The sequence below is a fragment of the Simochromis diagramma genome, unplaced genomic scaffold (genome assembly GCF_900408965.1).
Source record: "Simochromis diagramma unplaced genomic scaffold, fSimDia1.1 OVJJ01000293.1, whole genome shotgun sequence".
Taxonomy (NCBI): domain Eukaryota; kingdom Metazoa; phylum Chordata; class Actinopteri; order Cichliformes; family Cichlidae; genus Simochromis; species Simochromis diagramma.
In genome coordinates, this window is record NW_024386801.1 from 12079649 (window position 1) to 12098395 (window position 18747).

Consider the following 18747-nt stretch of genomic DNA (forward strand, 5'->3'; position numbering starts at 1 on the left):
AGAGGTCGTTATACCAACAAGAGGTATCAACGCTGGGCCAAAGTTCAGCACATGGTTAAAGTTTGTAATCCAGCCAGGGTGTAAATATCACTCAGCAGCCAGAGCTGAAGCAGGTAGCATCAACACATAAATCTACTCTACCCGGCTTAAATCACAAGAGCACCTCTGACCAAAAAGCTGTAGATTTTTCTTGTTTGCACAAATTAATCCAGATTCACATTGTGTTCACAGCTCCAACAAAATGAGGAAGAGGAGGGGGAGAAACACAATTCTGGACAAGGAGAAGGAAGCTTAGGATGAGGAGGAAGAGAAGCAGCAGGAGCATCTTTAGGGATCCCTATGATGTCATTGAGGTTTGTTTCATTAATATGGTCCTCTCACAAAGAACGATGACTTGTTTTAGTTCACCTACTTCCTGTATTAAATAGTGATGTGCAAAACGTTGTGAAAAACCATGGAGCAGGCACGTATAGGGCATCTGCAGGTAAATGAACATCAAATCTCTAAGACAGACTGAAATCTGTATATTTATCACCCTTATGATAAAACCCATGTCAGCCCTTGGTTTATGGACTTTGTATTTTGAAGCCTCAACATTTGCTTTATTGCTGTTGCTATGTTGGGACCATATTAGGATGAGGGATCAGAATCTGGAGTCATGCACACTATTGTTTCATTTAGTGTGTATCCATAAGATTCGTACAGCAGATCCAAGTTGTGCCTTGAAAACAGGAAAGTCGTCTGCATAGAGGAGAACTGTAATAGCAGGCTTGTACAAAGTGAGGCTTTGTGCTCTCGTTTTACTTCTGTCACCCTGTTTTGATGCAGAATTCACTTGAAATCAGGCAAGAACTGGACTTATTTTTTTATAATGTGTTCTTGTGAATTGATTGTGTATCGCATATGTTTGATTTGACTTTCTGCAAGACAACAGTCGTCCGCTGGCCAAAAAAGTTTTCCAAATACCTCCACGTGATCAAGCCTGGATTTAGAAAAGAATAGCAAAAAATTTGCACCTCCTGCTTCAGATGAAATTTATGTTTCTGTGTTCAGAGGCAGTGGCGAGAGGGGAGACCTCAGCTCATCCAGCTAGAGAGCCTGACCAGGAGGAGTGGAACATTAACTCAGCTCTTCCAGGGCACCCTGCAGACTCGGCTGCTGGCATCGGCGAGGGATGACGTGAACGCCAAACTGGAGTCCATCACAGGTCAACTGCAGGTATGCGAGTCAGACCTTCTGAGGAGGGTTTCACTTTTCTCTCTTCTTTATAATTGACTCTTTTCTCTCTCTCTTTCAGCTCCTTGTCTCAGAGTGGGAGGGATTTGAAGCACAAAGGGAGGAACTTGTCGTTTGGTTGGCTGATATGGATGTCCGCCTGAGTGAGGTTGACCAGCTGACAGGAAACACCAGTGAAAAACTGAAACAACTGCAGGTGCGGGCTTGTTTTGATATGACATATACAGGGAGTGCAGAATTATTAGGCAAGTTGTATTTTTGAGGAATAACTTTATTATTGAACAACAACCATGTTCTCAATGAACCCAAAAAACTCATTAATATCAAAGCTGAATGTTTTTGGAAGTTGTTTTTAGTTTTAGCTATTTTAGGGGGATATCTGTGTGTGCAGATGACTATTACTGTGCATAATTATTAGACAACTTAACAAAAAACAAATATATACCCATTTCAATTATTTATTTTTACCAGTGACACCAATATAACATCTCCACATTCACAAATATACATTTCTGACATTCAAAAACAAAACAAAAACAAATCAGCGACCAATATAGCCACCTTTCTTTGCAAGGACACTCAAAAGCCTGCCATCCATGGATTCTGTCAGTGTTTTGATCTGTTCACCATCAACATTGCGTGCAGCAGCAACCACAGCCTCCCAGACACTGTTCAGAGAGGTGTACTGTTTTCCCTCCTTGTAAATCTCACATTTGATAATGGACCACAGGTTCTCAATGGGGTTCAGATCAGGTGAACAAGGAGGCCATGTCATTAGTTTCTCTTCTTTTATACCCTTTCTTGCCAGCCACGCTGTGGAGTACTTGGACGCGTGTGATGGAGCATTGTCCTGCATGAAAATCATGTTTTTCTTGAAGGATGCAGACTTCTTCCTGTACCACTGCTTGAAGAAGGTGTCTTCCAGAAACTGGCAGTAGGACTGGGAGTTGAGCTTGACTCCATCCTCAACCCGAAAAGGCCCCACAAGCTCATCTTTGATGATACCAGCCCAAACCAGTACTCCACCTCCACCTTGCTGGCGTCTGAGTCGGACTGGAGCTCTCTGCCCTTTACCAATCCAGCCACGGGCCCATCCATCTGGCCCATCAAGACTCACTCTCATTTCATCAGTCCATAAAACCTTAGAAAAATCAGTCTTGAGATATTTCTTGGCCCAGTCTTGACGTTTCAGCTTGTGTGTCTTGTTCAGTGGTGGTCGTCTTTCAGCCTTTCTTACCATGGCCATGTCTCTGAGTATTGCACACCTTGTGCTTTTGGGCACTCCAGTGATGTTGCAGCTCTGAAATATGGCCAAACTGGTGGCAAGTGGCATCTTGGCAGCTGCACGCTTGACTTTTCTCAGTTCATGGGCAGTTATTTTGCGCCTTGGTTTTTCCACACGCTTCTTGCGACCCTGTTGACTATTTTGAATGGAACGAATGATCACGCTTCAGAAGCTTTGCAATTTTGAGACTGCTGCATCCCTCTGCAAGATATCTCACTATTTTTGACTTTTCTGAGCCTGTCAAGTCCTTCTTTTGACCCATTTTGCCAAAGGAAAGGACGTTGCCTAATAATTACGCACACCTGATATAGGGTGTTGATGTCATTAGACCACACCCCTTCTCAGTACAGAGATGCACATCACCTAATATGCTTAATTGGTAGTAGGCTTTCGAGCCTATACAGCTTGGAGTAAGACAACATGCATGAAGAGGATGATGTGGACAAAATACTCATTTGCCTAATAATTCTGCACTCCCTGTATTTGATATGATACATACGTCAGAGACATTATCCTAAACTGGACTAACAAAGGACCATGAGTACAACATGAAACGTACATTACATAGCGTAATGCTAAAGTTCATTGATCATTTTAATCATAAACTTGTTATTGAAATATTGTTACTGAACATGCAAACATCTGCTGATGAAAATGTGTTGATTTATTGGTCTGTTATGAAGCTATTGCTATTTCTAATGTGTTTTATCACTTTCTGATGTTTTATTAATTAAACAATACATGTATTGTGTTATCTGTAGCTATAGTATTTATATATATTTATTTATAGTATAGCAAATATATTTAATTATTACTGTTTAAAACACTAATATGTGACATGTATTAGTAGTGATGTTGTGCTGAGGGTTAAAATGCCTTTTTGTCTTTTGGTAACTACAAAATGACAATAAACCATTAATATATGTCTATGCTGTGCTCGTATTCATTTTACCCTACTCAAATTCAATTTATGATGCATTTTATTTTGAAAGATTTAAAATGGTTTTTTAAAGAACCACTCAAAAAAGGTTCTTTAAAATGGTTCTTTTAAAGAACCATTTGAAGGACCTTTTTAAAAATGGTTCTTCAAAGAACCATTGTTTGAAAGGTTCTTTGTGGCACCAAAAAAGGTTCTTCTATGGCATCAGTCTAAAGAACCACTTTTGGTTCCAGTTGGCACCTTTATTTTTCTGAGTGCAGAAGCGGAATAGTTTTTGTCACAATGATGAAGAGCTTGTCTGTCTTGTCTGCCAACAATCGAAAGAGCACAAAGTTCATGTCTGCTGCCCAGTAGAAGAAGCAGCTGAACAGAAAAAGGTACGTAAAAATATCCATTTAAAAAAAACGAATACTGGGGTGAAGTTGTTGGTAGACTTACATCACAATGTAAGAAACAGATCTTTAATTAATGACTTCCATCATCACGTAATGTGTCATTTGTTCCACAAATTCTCATTATTCTTATGTCTGTAAAATGTAAGAAAATAGTGAAATGAGTGCACCCAATATGACTCAAATAATTAACAATTTTAATTCAATGTGATATTAAACAAAACCACAAAGAAAACTGATTATCAGGAACTACACAGAAATGCTATATTTTAAAATTCTTCTTCGTACATTTCAGACAGAAATCTCAGCCAGCCTCGAGTCCTTAAAGAAAAAACTCAAAGTACTAATCAACACAAAGGAACAATGGGAGGAAATAAAAACCTATATCCAGGTAAAGGGTTTTGTGTTTCGTGAAACAATGCTGACTCTTACTGAGGCTTTTTAATGTTGCTTCTGACGAAAAAATCCCCAGCATGACAAACATTCCTTCCATTTACTAGCTTAAAAAAAACCCACATTCTTTAAAATTACAGACGCAGGCATGTGAAACGGAGACAGGAATCAAGGAAGAGTTTAAGAAGCTCCACCAGTTCCTTAAGGAGGAGGAAAACACCAGATTGCAGGCACTGAAACAGGAGGAGGAAACTAAGACTCAAATCATGTGTAAGAAGCTGGAAAACATTGAAGAGCAGATCAACACACTCTCCTCCACCATCAATGATATTGAAACAGCTCTCAAAGCACAGGATGTACAGCTTCTACAGGTACATTTACTATCATTATTTACAAGCTGTTTTTATTTATAATAAACTTCTAAGTTATTTGTCCTAAAAACAGTCAAGTAAACAGTGAAAATGGCTAAACAGGACGCCCAGGTTGATAATGAGCATCAATATAAACACACAGCATACAAAACAGTAAAATTAAAAGTATTTAGTTAGTATACATGCAAACAAGAAAATTACTGAATATTAACCAAAATCATATTTTGCATAAAATGTTTACCAACTTTATGTATTAAATTTGAAATTTCATATTTCTTAGATTTCTTGGATTCAAACTTGGATTAGTTTGGATTAAAACATAAAATGTCAGACAAGCATTTCTCACAGACCTATTTTCCATAGTCTAGATGTAAAATGTTAGTATGCTGTATTGGTTAATCAGTATGGTCAGTTTTAAAGACACATGTTGCGTCTGACAAGTGGAGCCGACTTCAATGTGCCTGCGTTCTTTTTAATGGCCACCAGGGGGGTGATCCCTGTGATTGCAAAAAGACTTCGGGACCCATTGAAGTCTATAGAAATATCGTTTTCTACCTTTACCACTGTTAACACTTTTCTGTTGAGTTCATGGTCTCAGTTACATATTTAGGGTCATATTAAATTTTAAAAAGGAGTTAATTTCATACATCTTGGTTATACTGTTTGTCAGAAAGGAAGTAACAGTTTGTGATTGACAAGTTGTTAGTCAATGAGCGTATGGTTTGAGAGTCAGACCTGCACCGACTCACTGCATCCGGTTACAAAATCGCTACGTCCATCTCTTACAGTGTCCATGGATGTAACCCATTAGTTTGTGTCCTGTTTTGGAGCCTCAAATCTTTCTTTGTTACCATCATCTTGTTGAGAAATCCAAAAAAAAGAACTCAGGAATGGGCAAATACTTTTTCACAGCACTGTACCTGTTTTAACACTACATAACGCATAAATAACGGATTTTTTCCTGGTGTAGAGCTCATAATTTGAACTTTTAAACCTAGTTTAGTTGGCAATTACAGTTTTGGCACTTCTGATTTGCTTCATTTTGGCTGCTTATGTGCGCTATCATGCAAGGAGGAAGCCATATTTGAACAGTGCAGAAGTACCTTTGTGTCTTGTGGACCAAGACGCCTTTGAAATGAACTGTTTCAAAGTGGTAAAGTGTTCAGCGAGTCCAAATTAGACGTTTTTGTTGATAATCGTGGATGCTCTGTCCTCAGGGCTAAAGAGGGAGACAGACTTTGCAGTGTGTTATCAGCATTCAGTTCAAAATCCAACATTGTGGTACGGGAGTACAGGAGGTTTGCATGTTTTGGAAGGAACTATGAATGAATGCAGACCATCACACTTCTTCCTCCATGTTTGACAGTTGATGGCAAACACTGTGGAACCATCCTTTTGCCTACTCGATGGCAGTGGTGTTTCATGGCCCAGGCAAGCCTCTTTGTTTTATTCTGATGCCATAGTTAGCTCACATGGTCTGCTCACAGACAGAGGGGGTTGTAAGTAATCCAGAAAAGTTGGAACACTTGTAGGAAATAACAGCACCAACTTTCAAGGCTTGATCAACCTCTATTACTGCAGAACAGCTTTAAATTGTTAAACCATTTTGTGTTTCCTAAAAAAAAAAGAAAGAAAAAAAAGGCCTTTTTGTATAAATTTAAAATGTACATTATTTTTTAGTTTTGGGTAACCTTATCTTTTTTTTGCCTCTGGCAGTTCACCGCTTACCTTTGTACCATTTCAAGCTATTCATTGGAGTTCAACGACTTGAATTGCAATACAAAACTGAAACTTTTGAACGGTAGTGCACATATGTGTGTCTTTGAATTACTGTACAGGTTTAATACTTTCAGCCGTTTCCAGATGTGCAACTCTATTTCACACATGATTTCATAATGTACTCTCTTTCACATTCTCTCTTCAACTTAAGGACTACAAGAAGACAAAGAAAATGTAAGCATAAGCCACTATCTGCTAAAATCAGCATTGATCCTTTCTATGAGAGAATGCTGTAACAATTTTAACATGTTTCAGGCTTCAGTGGAAAATTGGAGAGCCAGAGGTCATCAGAGATATCCTGATAAACTCTGCAAAGCATCTGGGATCACTTAGTTTTCACATTTGGAAGAAGGTGGAAGACATTGTCAGATGTGGTGGGTTAAAAAAAATTTTTTTTACTCTAAAGTTTACTCTAAATCTATCATATTTTCAACTAACTGAATTTTACGGTTTCCAGTTCCTGTTGTTTTGGATCCAAACACAGCCCATTTCAACTTAAAGTTCTCTGAAGAACTGTCCTGTGTGCAATACAGCAGCAAGAAGATCCTACCCAACAATCCCGAACGCCTTGTCAGCCGTATTTCTGTGCTGGGAGCCACTGGTTTTACATCTGGAAAGCACAGCTGGACTGTAGATGTGGGCCAAGGCAAAGACTGGTACATCGGAGTGGCTCTAGACTCCATCCAAAGAAAGAATACCATCTTCCTCAGCCCTGCTGAGGGTTTCTGGGTAATTGGCTTAAGCAATGGAGACTCACTGTGGGCACAGACCACACCTCGCTCCAAGCTCCCAATGAAGGAGAAGCCCAACAGGATTACAGTCGAGCTGGACTATGACAGGGGAAAAGTCGTTTTCATCAATGCTGCAGATTCTACAAAGATCCACACATTCAAAGACAAATTTACTGAGAAGGTTTTCCCCTACTTTTCCCCTGGATTGTGTAAGGATGTGCAAAACGTGAGTCCATTGACAATCTGTCCCCAGATAATCAAAGTGAAAGTAGAATAGCTTCCCATTTCTGTAGAGTTAAAAGACAGGCTCCATTACGTGTCATAACAGCACTAGTAATGTATGCAATAAATATTGTGACTGAAACACAATGAAAATGTTTTGTAATTAAAATTATTTATTTAAATAAGAGTTTTTCAGCAGGAAATTGTACTTTACTGTATCAAACTGAGGTCCAAAGAGCAAGAAAATAAACAATTTCAAACACTCTTTTAGCTTTCTCAGAACAAAGTCTTTAGATTTATTTAAATTTAGTGTCAAGTTAACCATTAACCATCCTTCTCTTTGTTTTTTGGCTTCCTCTGTGACGCCATGTCTTTTAGCTTAGAGTCCAATTTTCTTTGCAGATAGGCCTTCTTATTGTGGTCCATAGATTTGTCTTTCTTCCCACTCCCAGCATAAAGAACACCCTCTTTACTTATCCTCATTCGAGCATTAGACTTGGCTTTATCTCCACAGCCGTGAACCTGAAAAGTATTTGCAAGACGTCAATCAGACTTTCACGTAAAAAAAACAAATTCCACAGATGCTTGGCAGGTGTTACCTGTTAACCTACACGTCAAACATACTACTCAGTTGAGGCGTGCCTCTTACCTCTGGTATATGATGACTGAGACAATACTGCCTGTTACAGAACAGGCAGAGCTGCCCGAGTGTTAGCACAGATGCTTTGCACTTGACAAAACTACAAACACTGTCGGCCTTCATGACACTACTGATGAGTGTGTCGAAGTCGTCATCTGGAGCAGAGGCAGCAGCGATGTCGCAGGCCCCTGCCTTGGTTTGATTTTTTCCTGGGGTTGAAACATGATGCAGAGTTAAACTGTTAGAAAGCTGATGGGTAAGAAAACACCTTTAAATGCTTTGTTTAGACACTTCTGATGCAAACCTTTTGCTTTTTTTGATGAGTGGCCTTGAGCTGCATTGATGTTGTTCTGTTGCTTTTTTTGTTGAGCGTTTTCTTCCCTTTTCTTCTGCTCCCTCTTCATCCTCTCTAAATGTAAACTTTTCAGGTCTAAGGGGGGTTGAGACGATGGCTCACTTTTTGAATCTGGGATCGTTTCCTCTTCCTCTTCCGTTGCTGCTCGTGCTTCCTCTTTGGCTGGTTTTGACACTGGGGGTCTGGAGACAGTGATACACCTCTCACTTCCCTCTCCTTTGCTCTCATGAATGAGGCCCAGCTCTTCAGCGATCTCATGGACCAGCAGCCGGTCATGAGAGTTAAATGATGACGGAAACTGTAGCTCACTCTGGTTTAAGTCCTTCATAAACCTTTCCACCTGCTCTCTGATCTCAGCATGTCTGCCCTTACTCTGTTCTTGCTCTGCTGATGTGCTAGACTTTGTTTGCTTCTCTGAACCAGCTGCATTTTCCTTGCTGCTGCTGCTACCAGCAGATTTTTTCTGTCCTGGCTTTGCTTTACTGGAGGGCTGATCCTTGACCTTGTGTTTGGTAGATGTGGAGGTGCTGGAAGAGGCTGTTTTCGCATCTTTGTGGTCACGGGTGTAGTTTTGTGGTACGATGTCTTGAATGTACTCGAACGCTGTTCTGACCTCACCAAACTCAGTCATGTGATCAATCAGGGATTTCAGAAAACCGTGATTCTGAACGGTTTGAGTGTCACACACGACAGCGATGTGTCGTCTTGCACGCGTAACGGCAACATTTATCCTTCTGTCCTCTGCTAGAAATCCAACTTCACCTAAAATAAATGGAATCAGTGGGAAAAAAAAAATTGTGATAACCTGTTGTTTATGTTTAATGCAGCTAACATCTACAATTCTGTGACAGAATTAAAAGGAATGTCATGAATTACCTTTTCTGTTGGATCGAACTAACGACAACACGACAGCCTCTTTTTCCCTGCCCTGAAATCCATCCACTGATTTTATCTCGAGCTCTGGATGCTTTGCAGAAAGTTTCTGACGTAGAAGATCGACCTGTACGGAGAGAAAAACGGTTGTTATATTCAAAACAGCACTGTTATATCGATTTTCCTTGGCAGCTGTGGTTTAAGTGGTATAACGGAATGTCTGCCAATTAGAAGGTCGGTGGATTGATGGGTCCACCTGTGTCGAAGTATCCTTGGGCAAGATACTGAAGCCCGAGTTGCCACCAATTGCAGTATGAGTGTGTGAATGTTAGATAAAAGAACTGTATGAATGTGTGTGATTGGCTGAATGAGACTTAGAAAGGGCTTTGAGTGCTCAAAATTAAGTAGAACGGCATTATATAAGTACCAGTGTGTTTACCATGTACCATTTAAATGATAAAACTTCGGGTGTTTATTTTTAATCAAAGGGAAAGATGTTTTACATACATACATGCAAATTTATTGCACACTGTGGTCAAATGTTTGTGCACGTTGGAGGTATTTCTTCTCTGTTGGGGGAATTATTTATTTTTTATTTTTTTAAGCAATGTAATACACATATCACTTTTCTTTAAAGTAATGCATTAAGTTACTTAAAAGTTAAGTCATTCTTTATACTAGTCTTTACATCCTTGTTGCATTACCCTAATCACTGTGCTATGATGATCTGACCTTCAGGAAATTAAATTTTAATAATTCTCCCTGGAATTTTGAAACCAATCAGTTATTTTCGGTGCTGCCAGTCTCATTTCTGTGACTTACTTGTAGATTGTATGGAGCAATAACAGCTATGTCTTTAGCTTTAACTCCAGCTTCAGTCAGAGCTTTTATGTGCAGATCGACGATGTCGACCTCACCTGAGGAAACACATCACACGCTGTTAAACTGTCATACCACACAAGCAGTAATCATAGATGGCTTGTTTACAAGCTAAAATTAAAAAAGAATAACCTGCGTTGCCTTTGGACTGCTCATCTGCGACCTCCATTTCACTCAGACCACACCCTGCTGTGTCAATAAGAAGCAGCGGCGTGCTGGTCTCTTCAACGCATGTGACTCCTGCTAGATCTCTGTTTTGAGCGACATTTTTAAATGAATCCAAAGATTCATCCGTCACCAGAACTCAAATATGAGATGCTTTAAAATAATACATTGAGTCTCACTTCAGTAAATGTCCCTCCACAGAGCTGTGAGCGGTCAGTCTCCCATGGTACATCTCCTTGGAGGCCCACTGCATAATGGCACTGTTCATGCGGTACTGAACTGTCAGCATACGAACCACCGAGTCCCCGTACATCTGGATAAGTCTCTCCATAAGACTCAGAGATAAGCCTTTTGATGCAGCCCTGTATGCAACAGAACATAAAAATTTTAGAGATTTACATTTTAATTTCTGAAAACCAGCCTCATTCGCATTCACATCAACGGCCAATTTAGAATACCCATTTAACCCAACCCCACTAACTGCACATCTTTGGACTGTGGGAGAAAGCCAGAATACCAGGAGAGATCCCTGCTGTACCCTGCCTCTCGCCCTGTGACAACTGGAATAGGTTACCGCCCTGCACAACCCTGAATTGGAAAAGTGGAAAAAAATGGATGGAGCATCGATGACTTCTTTCTATAACTGATTTGATACTGGGATTAAAAGTGCATTAGGATGGGATCTCTGGACCACCAGTGCACACAGAAGAGCTGATTAGAACTAGAAAAACCTGTTTCGGTGTTTTAAAAAGCAACAGACTGGAAAACTATGAAACCTATTCTTTAACCAAGCTTGTTGTTTTTATAATCAGAAATCTGAATGCTTCAGAAAATGTGTCAAAAGTGCTTTTTAAAGGAAAAATTAAAATTCTAAAAACTATTTCTAGTGACATCCTTTGGATTTTGTCCTCCACTTTTAACTCCAGAGGCTTAATAAAAGCAGGCGGTGAATGTCTCATTGTTCAGGTTATGTTACAATTAATTTACATACTGGCAACAGATGAATGCTACATTGTGTATTTTAAGGTTAAAAACTTCTGGGACTTGAGGAAAAAAAGTCACAACGGTATAGATATCAAATGCTGAATATTATGAATGCATAAAAAACCCAAACTTGAATTTTTTACATTTGTGATTTAATGGTAGGTGGTAACTGCTTGTAGTCTCCAGCCAGGATGCACTTGCGCGCTCTAAGCAGGGCGATCCAGCAGCTGCTCTCCAGTGCCTGAGCACACTCGTCTATCACCACCCAGTCAAAATGTTCAGCTGGCAGGAACTTCAGAGGCCCGTCATCGCAGGCACCTGCACACACGCAGACAAGCGCTCTCCGATTACCTTTCATCATTACTCCAGCATCTGAATGACACTGTCATCGGGCCATTACTCACCTGTGTTGGTTGATAACACAACGTCAGCACTTTTAAGGATCTGGGCGATGGCTGCTGCCTCTCTGCTTTTCAGCTCTTTTCTCAGCTCTCCTATTTCTCGTTTCATATTCCCCCGTTCTCCTTTCTCCTTTTTCATTCCCGTCTTGGAACAATCACAACATCACAAATCATTTGAGATGGCATTAAAATGACATGTTAGCGGGACACCACACTATAATACTCACAAATGCTTTATCAATGTCCTTCCGGATCTCAGCGATGATGTTTGCATTGTCACTCTGAGCCAGGATGGCATCCAGTGAATGTTTCTGTATGGACTCCAGTAGCCTGGCCGGGTGACCCAGCCTCAGGACCTTGGCTTTGCCTTGGGCTAACCTCTCCACTAAATTATCCACCGCCACATTTGAAGGAGCACAGCACAGGACCTGCACAGTCACAAGAGCCAAAGTGATCCTGTCTAGACTAGAGTTGTGGCATTGATAACATTCTTCTTTATACACTAACAAATTCACATTTTTGCACCTTTTGCCCCTGTTTGACAGCTTGCAGGATGATTTCCACCACAGTGGTGGTCTTCCCAGTGCCCGGAGGCCCATGAATTACTGCAAGCTCTCTCTGTGACAGAGCGAAGGATACAGCTTCTCTTTGGGAGTCATCCAAGTTTGAGTTAAAGAATTCAACCTTATCTGATGAAATAAAACAGAGGCAAACACCAATGCGCTGAATGTTATATATGCATATGGAAACTTAGATTTCTAAACAATCATTTTATTAAAACAGGAGCTAATATTTACTCACTTGGTTGTGACTGAGAAGTAGGTTTTGTGTCTCCAAAGAGGACACTTATTAAATTGGAAGCTGGTCCATTGTTGTATCCATTTAATGTATTCAAAGCACTGCAAGCAGAAACCCCATGGGTTAAGTTTCAAAAGTGTACTGATTCACATGCACCGAGGTATTTTTGGTTACAGATATTCCTCACCGTTTCATTCGTTTGTAAGTGACGTCATTTGCTAACTTTAAAAGGTTGTAAAGTGCATCTGAATCAAAACTGTGGCCATCCTTTAAATCATCAAAGGCCACACTTATAGATGCTTGGCTGACCCTTGTCACAATCCCAGTACTGATCTGTGAGGCTGCAGTGCATCCAGTAGTGTCATACAAGCCAACTATATCACCTGCAAAGACAGACACATACCTCACTGTAATATAAACATAATTTAATTAAATTTTATTTATATAGTGCAAATCAGAACAACCATTTCTAAAGATGCTTTATATTGTGAGGTAAATCTCTATAATAATGGAGAAACAACGCCCTATGAGCAAGCACTTGACAAAAGTGGGAAAGCAAAGCTTTTAATAGGAAGACACTAGGGGTGCAACGATACTCGTATCGATATTGAACCGTTCGATACAGTGCTTTCGGTTCGGTACGCATATGTATCGAACAATACAAAATTTGTAATTTATTTTATCAACTTTCCTTCTGACGATGCTGTCTGTGTTGAGCGCTCAGTGAATCTGCGTTCGACTACTCCGCCTAGGCTGCACTGTCGAGCGCAGATCCACTGAGCGTTCAACACAGACAGCATTGTCAGAAGGAAGAGCGCAGGGCAAGCTAGCGAGACAGAAGTTAAGCTCTCCTTGCAACATGGCAAATTGAACCTCCCCCACCCTCATTCAGATCTGGCGTTTGGAATTATTTTGGTTTTCATGTGAGGTATGACCCTGAAGGTAAGCGCGTCATGGACTAAAGTAAAACAGTATGTTGGATGTGCCACGCAATGCTCAATTACATGGGTGGGAACTAGTGTGTTGCATCTAGCCCCACGCAGGGGTAGCTCGTTAACGGAGATTTGCCGTGTTGTGGCGTTAACGTCATTTCAACGGGATTAACGCTGACAGCACTAGTGGGAACACAACGAATATGACTGCACATTTACGCCGACATCATCCTAGTGCAAAGACAAGTGGAAGCAGACAAAAACAACAAGCATGCATGCTACAAACTTTACCCGAGTCATTTAGACGGCCGTTAGCACATGATTCTCCTTATGGGGACCTGATATGTTTAATATTGTGGCGAGCTCAGACAACGAGGAGACGGAGGTGTCGTTTGGTCTTGCTTCCCGTGAGCTAGCCAGGGAGCACAGCCGTTTATTGACACCTGCAGAAGAACACTGCCGCTAGCTAACTGCTCAGCGCAGCAACCGCACAGCAACAACAACAACACACAGGGCGCCCTCTGACCCCGGAAAGACACACCGTCGCAGCGAGAGGGCGTCACCCGTCACTATGGCAACATAAACAAACATAACTACAAACAGAACCCCGAACAGCCCTCACCCGCTACATAGCCCCCACCTAAGGGGTCAGTCGTCCCCGACGACCCCATTGCCCCACACAAAGTCCTGCAAATGTCCAGGTGCCTTCTTTTGGCGCACCGGCCGGTCACGACTGGCGGGGGAAAAGTCACTCGGGTCAGAACATGGGGTGCCACCATCATCCCACTTCTCACACCAATGTGGCGAGCTCAGACAACGAGGAGACGAAGGTGTCGTTTGGTCTTGCTTCCCGTGAGCTAGCCAGGGAGCACAGCCGTTTATTGACACCTGCAGAAGAACACTGCCGCTAGCTAACTGCTCAGCGCGGCAACCGCACAGCAACAACAACAACACACAGGGCGCCCTCTGACCCCGGAAGGACACACCGTCGCAGCGAGAGGGCGTCACCCGTCACTATGGCAACATAAACAAAACATAACTGTACAAACAGAACCCCGAACAGCCCTGACCCGCTACAATATGCTGCTGAGAATATAGCCCAGAAGAAGCGTATAGTATAGCTTTTATTTTGGAAAGAGCCATTTCTCTGTAATAAACTCTCTTTTCCAAAGATGAGTGATTCCTCAATCAGATACAGGTGTTACCGCGCCAGATCCGCGGCCCCGAACCGTAGTAAGGAAACCTCTGGCAGTTACTTGAAGGTTCCGTAACTGACTCGTAGCCGGCAACAGCTTACTATACAGGTCAACTCCGCTAGCAAAAAGATCGAAGGAGGCGTAGGAAACTGCTTCACCGAACTTTATTTCTTCTCTAAGGCACGAACACCGCGTACAGTGGGCTGAAACAGTTTACTCACAGCGAGCATCGCCGACACAACTCTGGCTGTCGAGGGAGTTATTATATTCCTTTTATTTATTTTCTTTTCATCTCTTCTGTAGCTAACCATTACTTTTTCCCCTTCTCCGCTCTCTCTCTTCACACACACACCAGGCAGTCCCGCTACACACATCCCGAATACATTTCCCATCAGGCTTCATCCTTAAAGGGCCATACCTGTAACACAGGGCTTGCAAAATCGCTAGCCCGACGTCCCGGGGCTAGCGATTTTTCCAGTCGGGCTACCAAAATCTATCTCTGCCCTGCCCGTCGGGCTATCATAGGAAGGAAACATATATGTCAATGCTTTTGCATTCTTTCGGAAATGTAGCTGGGTAATTATGTCATTGGCATCGGTGAGCCACTGTCAACATGTGACATATTGAAATCGCGTCTGAATTTGCACTTGTTTTTTGCTTTCACTTTGCAAATGTCCAGGTGCCTTCTTTTCGCGCACCGGCCGGTCACGACCGGCGGAGGAAAAGTCACTCGGGTCAGAACATGGGGTGCCACCATCATCCCACTTCTCACACCAATGTGGCGAGCTCAGACAACGAGGAGACAAAGGTGTCGTTTGGTCTTGCTTCCCGTGAGCTAGCCAGGGAGCACAGCCGTTTATTGACACCTGCAGAAGAACACTGCCGCTAGCTAACTGCTCAGCGCGGCAACCGCACAGCAACAACAACAACAACACACAGGGCGCCCTCTGACCCCGGAAGGACACACCGTCGCAGCGAGAGGGCGTCACCCGTCACTATGGCAACATAAACAAAACATAACTGTACAAACAGAACCCCGAACAGCCCTGACCCGCTACAATATGCTGCTGAGAATATAGCCCAGAAGAAGCGTATAGTATTGCTTTTACTTTGGAAAGAGCCATTTCTCTGTAATAAACTCTCTTTTCCAAAGATGAGTGATTCCTCAATCAGATACAGGGCTTGCAAAATCGCTACCACTTATGTGCACCCGTGTAAATAACATAATGTTCTGCCGGGTGTGTTGTTGGTTTTCTCTCGATTTCTGAGTCGACAAGCGCCTTTGTTACTGGGACCAGTCATTTTAAGAAAGGCCCCCATTAGAACCCATGAGAAATGCAAGAAATGCATTATTGCTCAGTCTGCAATATCTTTCCCAGAACAAACACCAATTGCAAATAACATACTAAAAATAAACCTGAAAAATCTGTTTAGAACAGCGTACTATGTTGCAAAGAGTGAACTACCACTGGCAAAATTTAGCAGTCTTTGCAAACTTCAAAAAGCAAATGGCCTAGATCTTGGTTCCACTTGCCTCTTACTCGTGACTTCAGTGGAAATTTCAAATTCAGGATCTGACACAGACTGATTCATGTCCTACACAGTTCTTACAAGTTCATAGAAATTTCTGTTCAATTAGAACCAAGTATTTGAGTTGATGATTGTAATTTTTATACAATGTTGTAATTTGTGTTTCAACAATTTTTTGATTAATGTTTTGTTTCCTTTACAATATTATACTTTAATGTATAATATTGTAAAGGAAACAAAACAGGAAACAAAACATCAATCAAAAAATTGCTCTCTTTTTTATTCGGGCTACTTACATTTATTTTGGGCTACCAAAAACTGAAGAGTCCCTGCCCGAAGGGCTACCAGGGATTTTGAAATTTTGAGAGCCCTGAGATATATTAATTTTTTTAATTACTTTTGTTTCAGCAACATAAAATTTAAAAACTGTACTTTTGAGTTAAAATATATATTTATAATTTTAATAAATGACAAATTAAAAAGGCATGAACATTTTTTTGTATCGAAAAAATATCGAACCGTGACACCAAAGTATCGAACCGAACCGAACCGTGAATTTTGTGTATCGTTGCACCCCTAGAAGACACCTCTGACAGAACCAGGCTCAGGAAGGGGCAGCCATCTGCTGCGACTTGTTGGTGTTGAAGAGAGCCTAGTCTTGTTACAGGATAACTAAGTGAGGATTCATGGTCACCTGATCCAGCCTTAACTATAAGCTTTATCAAAAAAGAAAATTTTAAGCCTCATCTTAAAAGGAAAAGGGCCTCAAAGCTGAACACTCTGCCTCGTAAAGTAAAAACAGATGTCAATCTCACCAGGTCCGAAGCTGTTGCTTGGCAGAGATGAGAACCCAAGATGCTTTCTTGGCTCCAAGATGACGACTGTGCGGCCGTAGAGGCCTGTGGACTGACTTCCTATCTGCAGTTTCAGCAGGCAAACACCTTTGTTTTGAAGATCCTTGAGAGAAATGTTCTCCTGCCATACCCTGAGGGCACAAAAAAGGGCAATCACGAGTGACAACTGTTGATAACAACATTTGGTTTTAGATTATTTTCAGGAGAAATCTCTGTGTTTAGAAACAAATCCATTTTTTAAAACCACACCTTAATCTCTCTGAAAACAATTTAAATACAAATAATAAAAACATCTTTATGTCACACAGTTCAGCAAACTAAATTCTGCAGTGTGACCGTTTGACAGTGCAGATGTCACGTTACATACCTGGTCTCCTCTATCTCAGCCTCCCGCTCCTCCTGCAGAAGCTCGAGTGTCTTTGACACAAACTTTTCCAAGGCCATTACTCACTGAAATGGTAACAGAACAAGATGTTTCTAGCACATCATCTGATTTTTAGAAAAACATCTCTACATGCTATAATATTTATAATGTGCAAAGATTGATAAATAATCTTAATTTTGTGATTTATGGATTAGTTAAATTGACATTTCATCCACTTTAATACTAAAGTATAGTTTTGCTTCCAACGTTCATGCTTCTTCTACCTTCTGTTTAACTTTTTTACAGTTTTATTTCTATACACCTTTTCTCTGTGTTACAAAAAATTGATTTAATGTTCTACAAAAAAACTCAAACAAATAACAAACAAAATATGCAAAGCAATAATAGTTATTCATGATCATACTACTACTAAGCTGCAGCAGCTTCATTGGCTCCCAGTCAAATATCGTATCAATTTCAAAATACTCTTGTACACATCTAAGGCTATTCATCATCTCTCTCCTGCATATCTCTCTGATCTGGTTCAGATCACCACCCCATCTCTGTGTCTTAGATCTTCTTCTCTTTCTCTGTCCCCTCTCCCCGTCTTGCCACCATGGGGAGCAGGGCTTTCAGCTGCTCTGCTCCTCGACTCTGGAATTCCCTACCTCCTGATTTAAGAAATATCACTTCCTTCTCTCTCTTTAAGTCCCAACTCAAAACTCACTTGTTCAAAATAGCTTATCCCACATAACCTCTCCACTGTGCTATTTTAAATTTGTTTTATGTGTTATGCTTTTATGATTGTGTAAACTGCTTGCGTTTATTATTCTGCTGTGTACAGTGTCCTTGAGTGTTCTGAAAGGCACTTTCAAATACAATTTATTAATATTATTATCATTATTATTATTATTATTATTATTATTATTACGACACAGGTTAAATTGGTCTTAACCATATTTAAATATTTTTGTACTTTTTCTGTACTTCTCCTCCTAAATAATTCGTCCGAAACTGAGTCTACTAGCCTGTACACCCACTACTGTATTTATTTATTTTTTAATTTGAGGAAAACGACAAAAACAACAAAGGAAAAACTATAAAATTTAAAAAAAAGCTGTAAAATAAAAAGCACTAGGACCCACACTTAGTTATTATAGATGAAAGTAACCCTTAAAAAAGAAGCAGGGTATAGGTAAATCGTTTCAACGCACAAACATTTTAAAGCTAAATGCTAACATCACAGCCACGGTCATTTTACTTTACGAGCAGTTAGCAAGCGAGAACTGCACTCACCTGTTAGCGCCTGAAACCTAAAGACGGAAAAGCCAAATTTAACGTTAGTTAATCATGTAAAATAACTTGGAAATGTAACACCCTCTCTATCATTACTCAGGTGGATTTGTTTGGTTCCTGTTCTCTTCCTT

The 18747-nt window shown here is 40.8% G+C and overlaps 2 protein-coding genes across 2 annotated transcripts; one reads left to right on the top strand and one right to left on the bottom strand.

Moving 5' to 3' along the window:
* The first annotated feature begins 3724 nt into the window (after positions 1–3724).
* LOC120729914 (zinc-binding protein A33-like) lies at positions 3725–7427 on the top strand. Its single transcript, XM_040025897.1, has 6 exons — positions 3725–3838; positions 4149–4244; positions 4387–4617; positions 6548–6570; positions 6652–6770; positions 6854–7427. The coding sequence occupies exons 3-6, from the start codon at positions 4513–4515 to the stop codon at positions 7402–7404; spliced, it is 798 nt and encodes a 265-aa protein (XP_039881831.1). The 5' UTR covers positions 3725–3838; positions 4149–4244; positions 4387–4512; the 3' UTR covers positions 7405–7427.
* Positions 7428–7496: 69 nt separating this feature from the next.
* Positions 7497–18739, bottom strand: ighmbp2 (immunoglobulin mu DNA binding protein 2). The gene is made up of 16 exons (XM_040025886.1): positions 18617–18739; positions 17324–17406; positions 16918–17087; positions 12632–12827; positions 12448–12545; positions 12172–12335; positions 11874–12074; positions 11650–11791; positions 11389–11563; positions 10441–10623; positions 10229–10347; positions 10040–10134; positions 9221–9344; positions 8294–9106; positions 7999–8198; positions 7497–7871 (listed from the first exon to the last, which is right to left on the bottom strand). The coding sequence occupies exons 2-16, from the start codon at positions 17398–17400 to the stop codon at positions 7674–7676; spliced, it is 2955 nt and encodes a 984-aa protein (XP_039881820.1). The 5' UTR covers positions 17401–17406; positions 18617–18739; the 3' UTR covers positions 7497–7673.
* Positions 18740–18747: the final 8 nt, after the last annotated feature.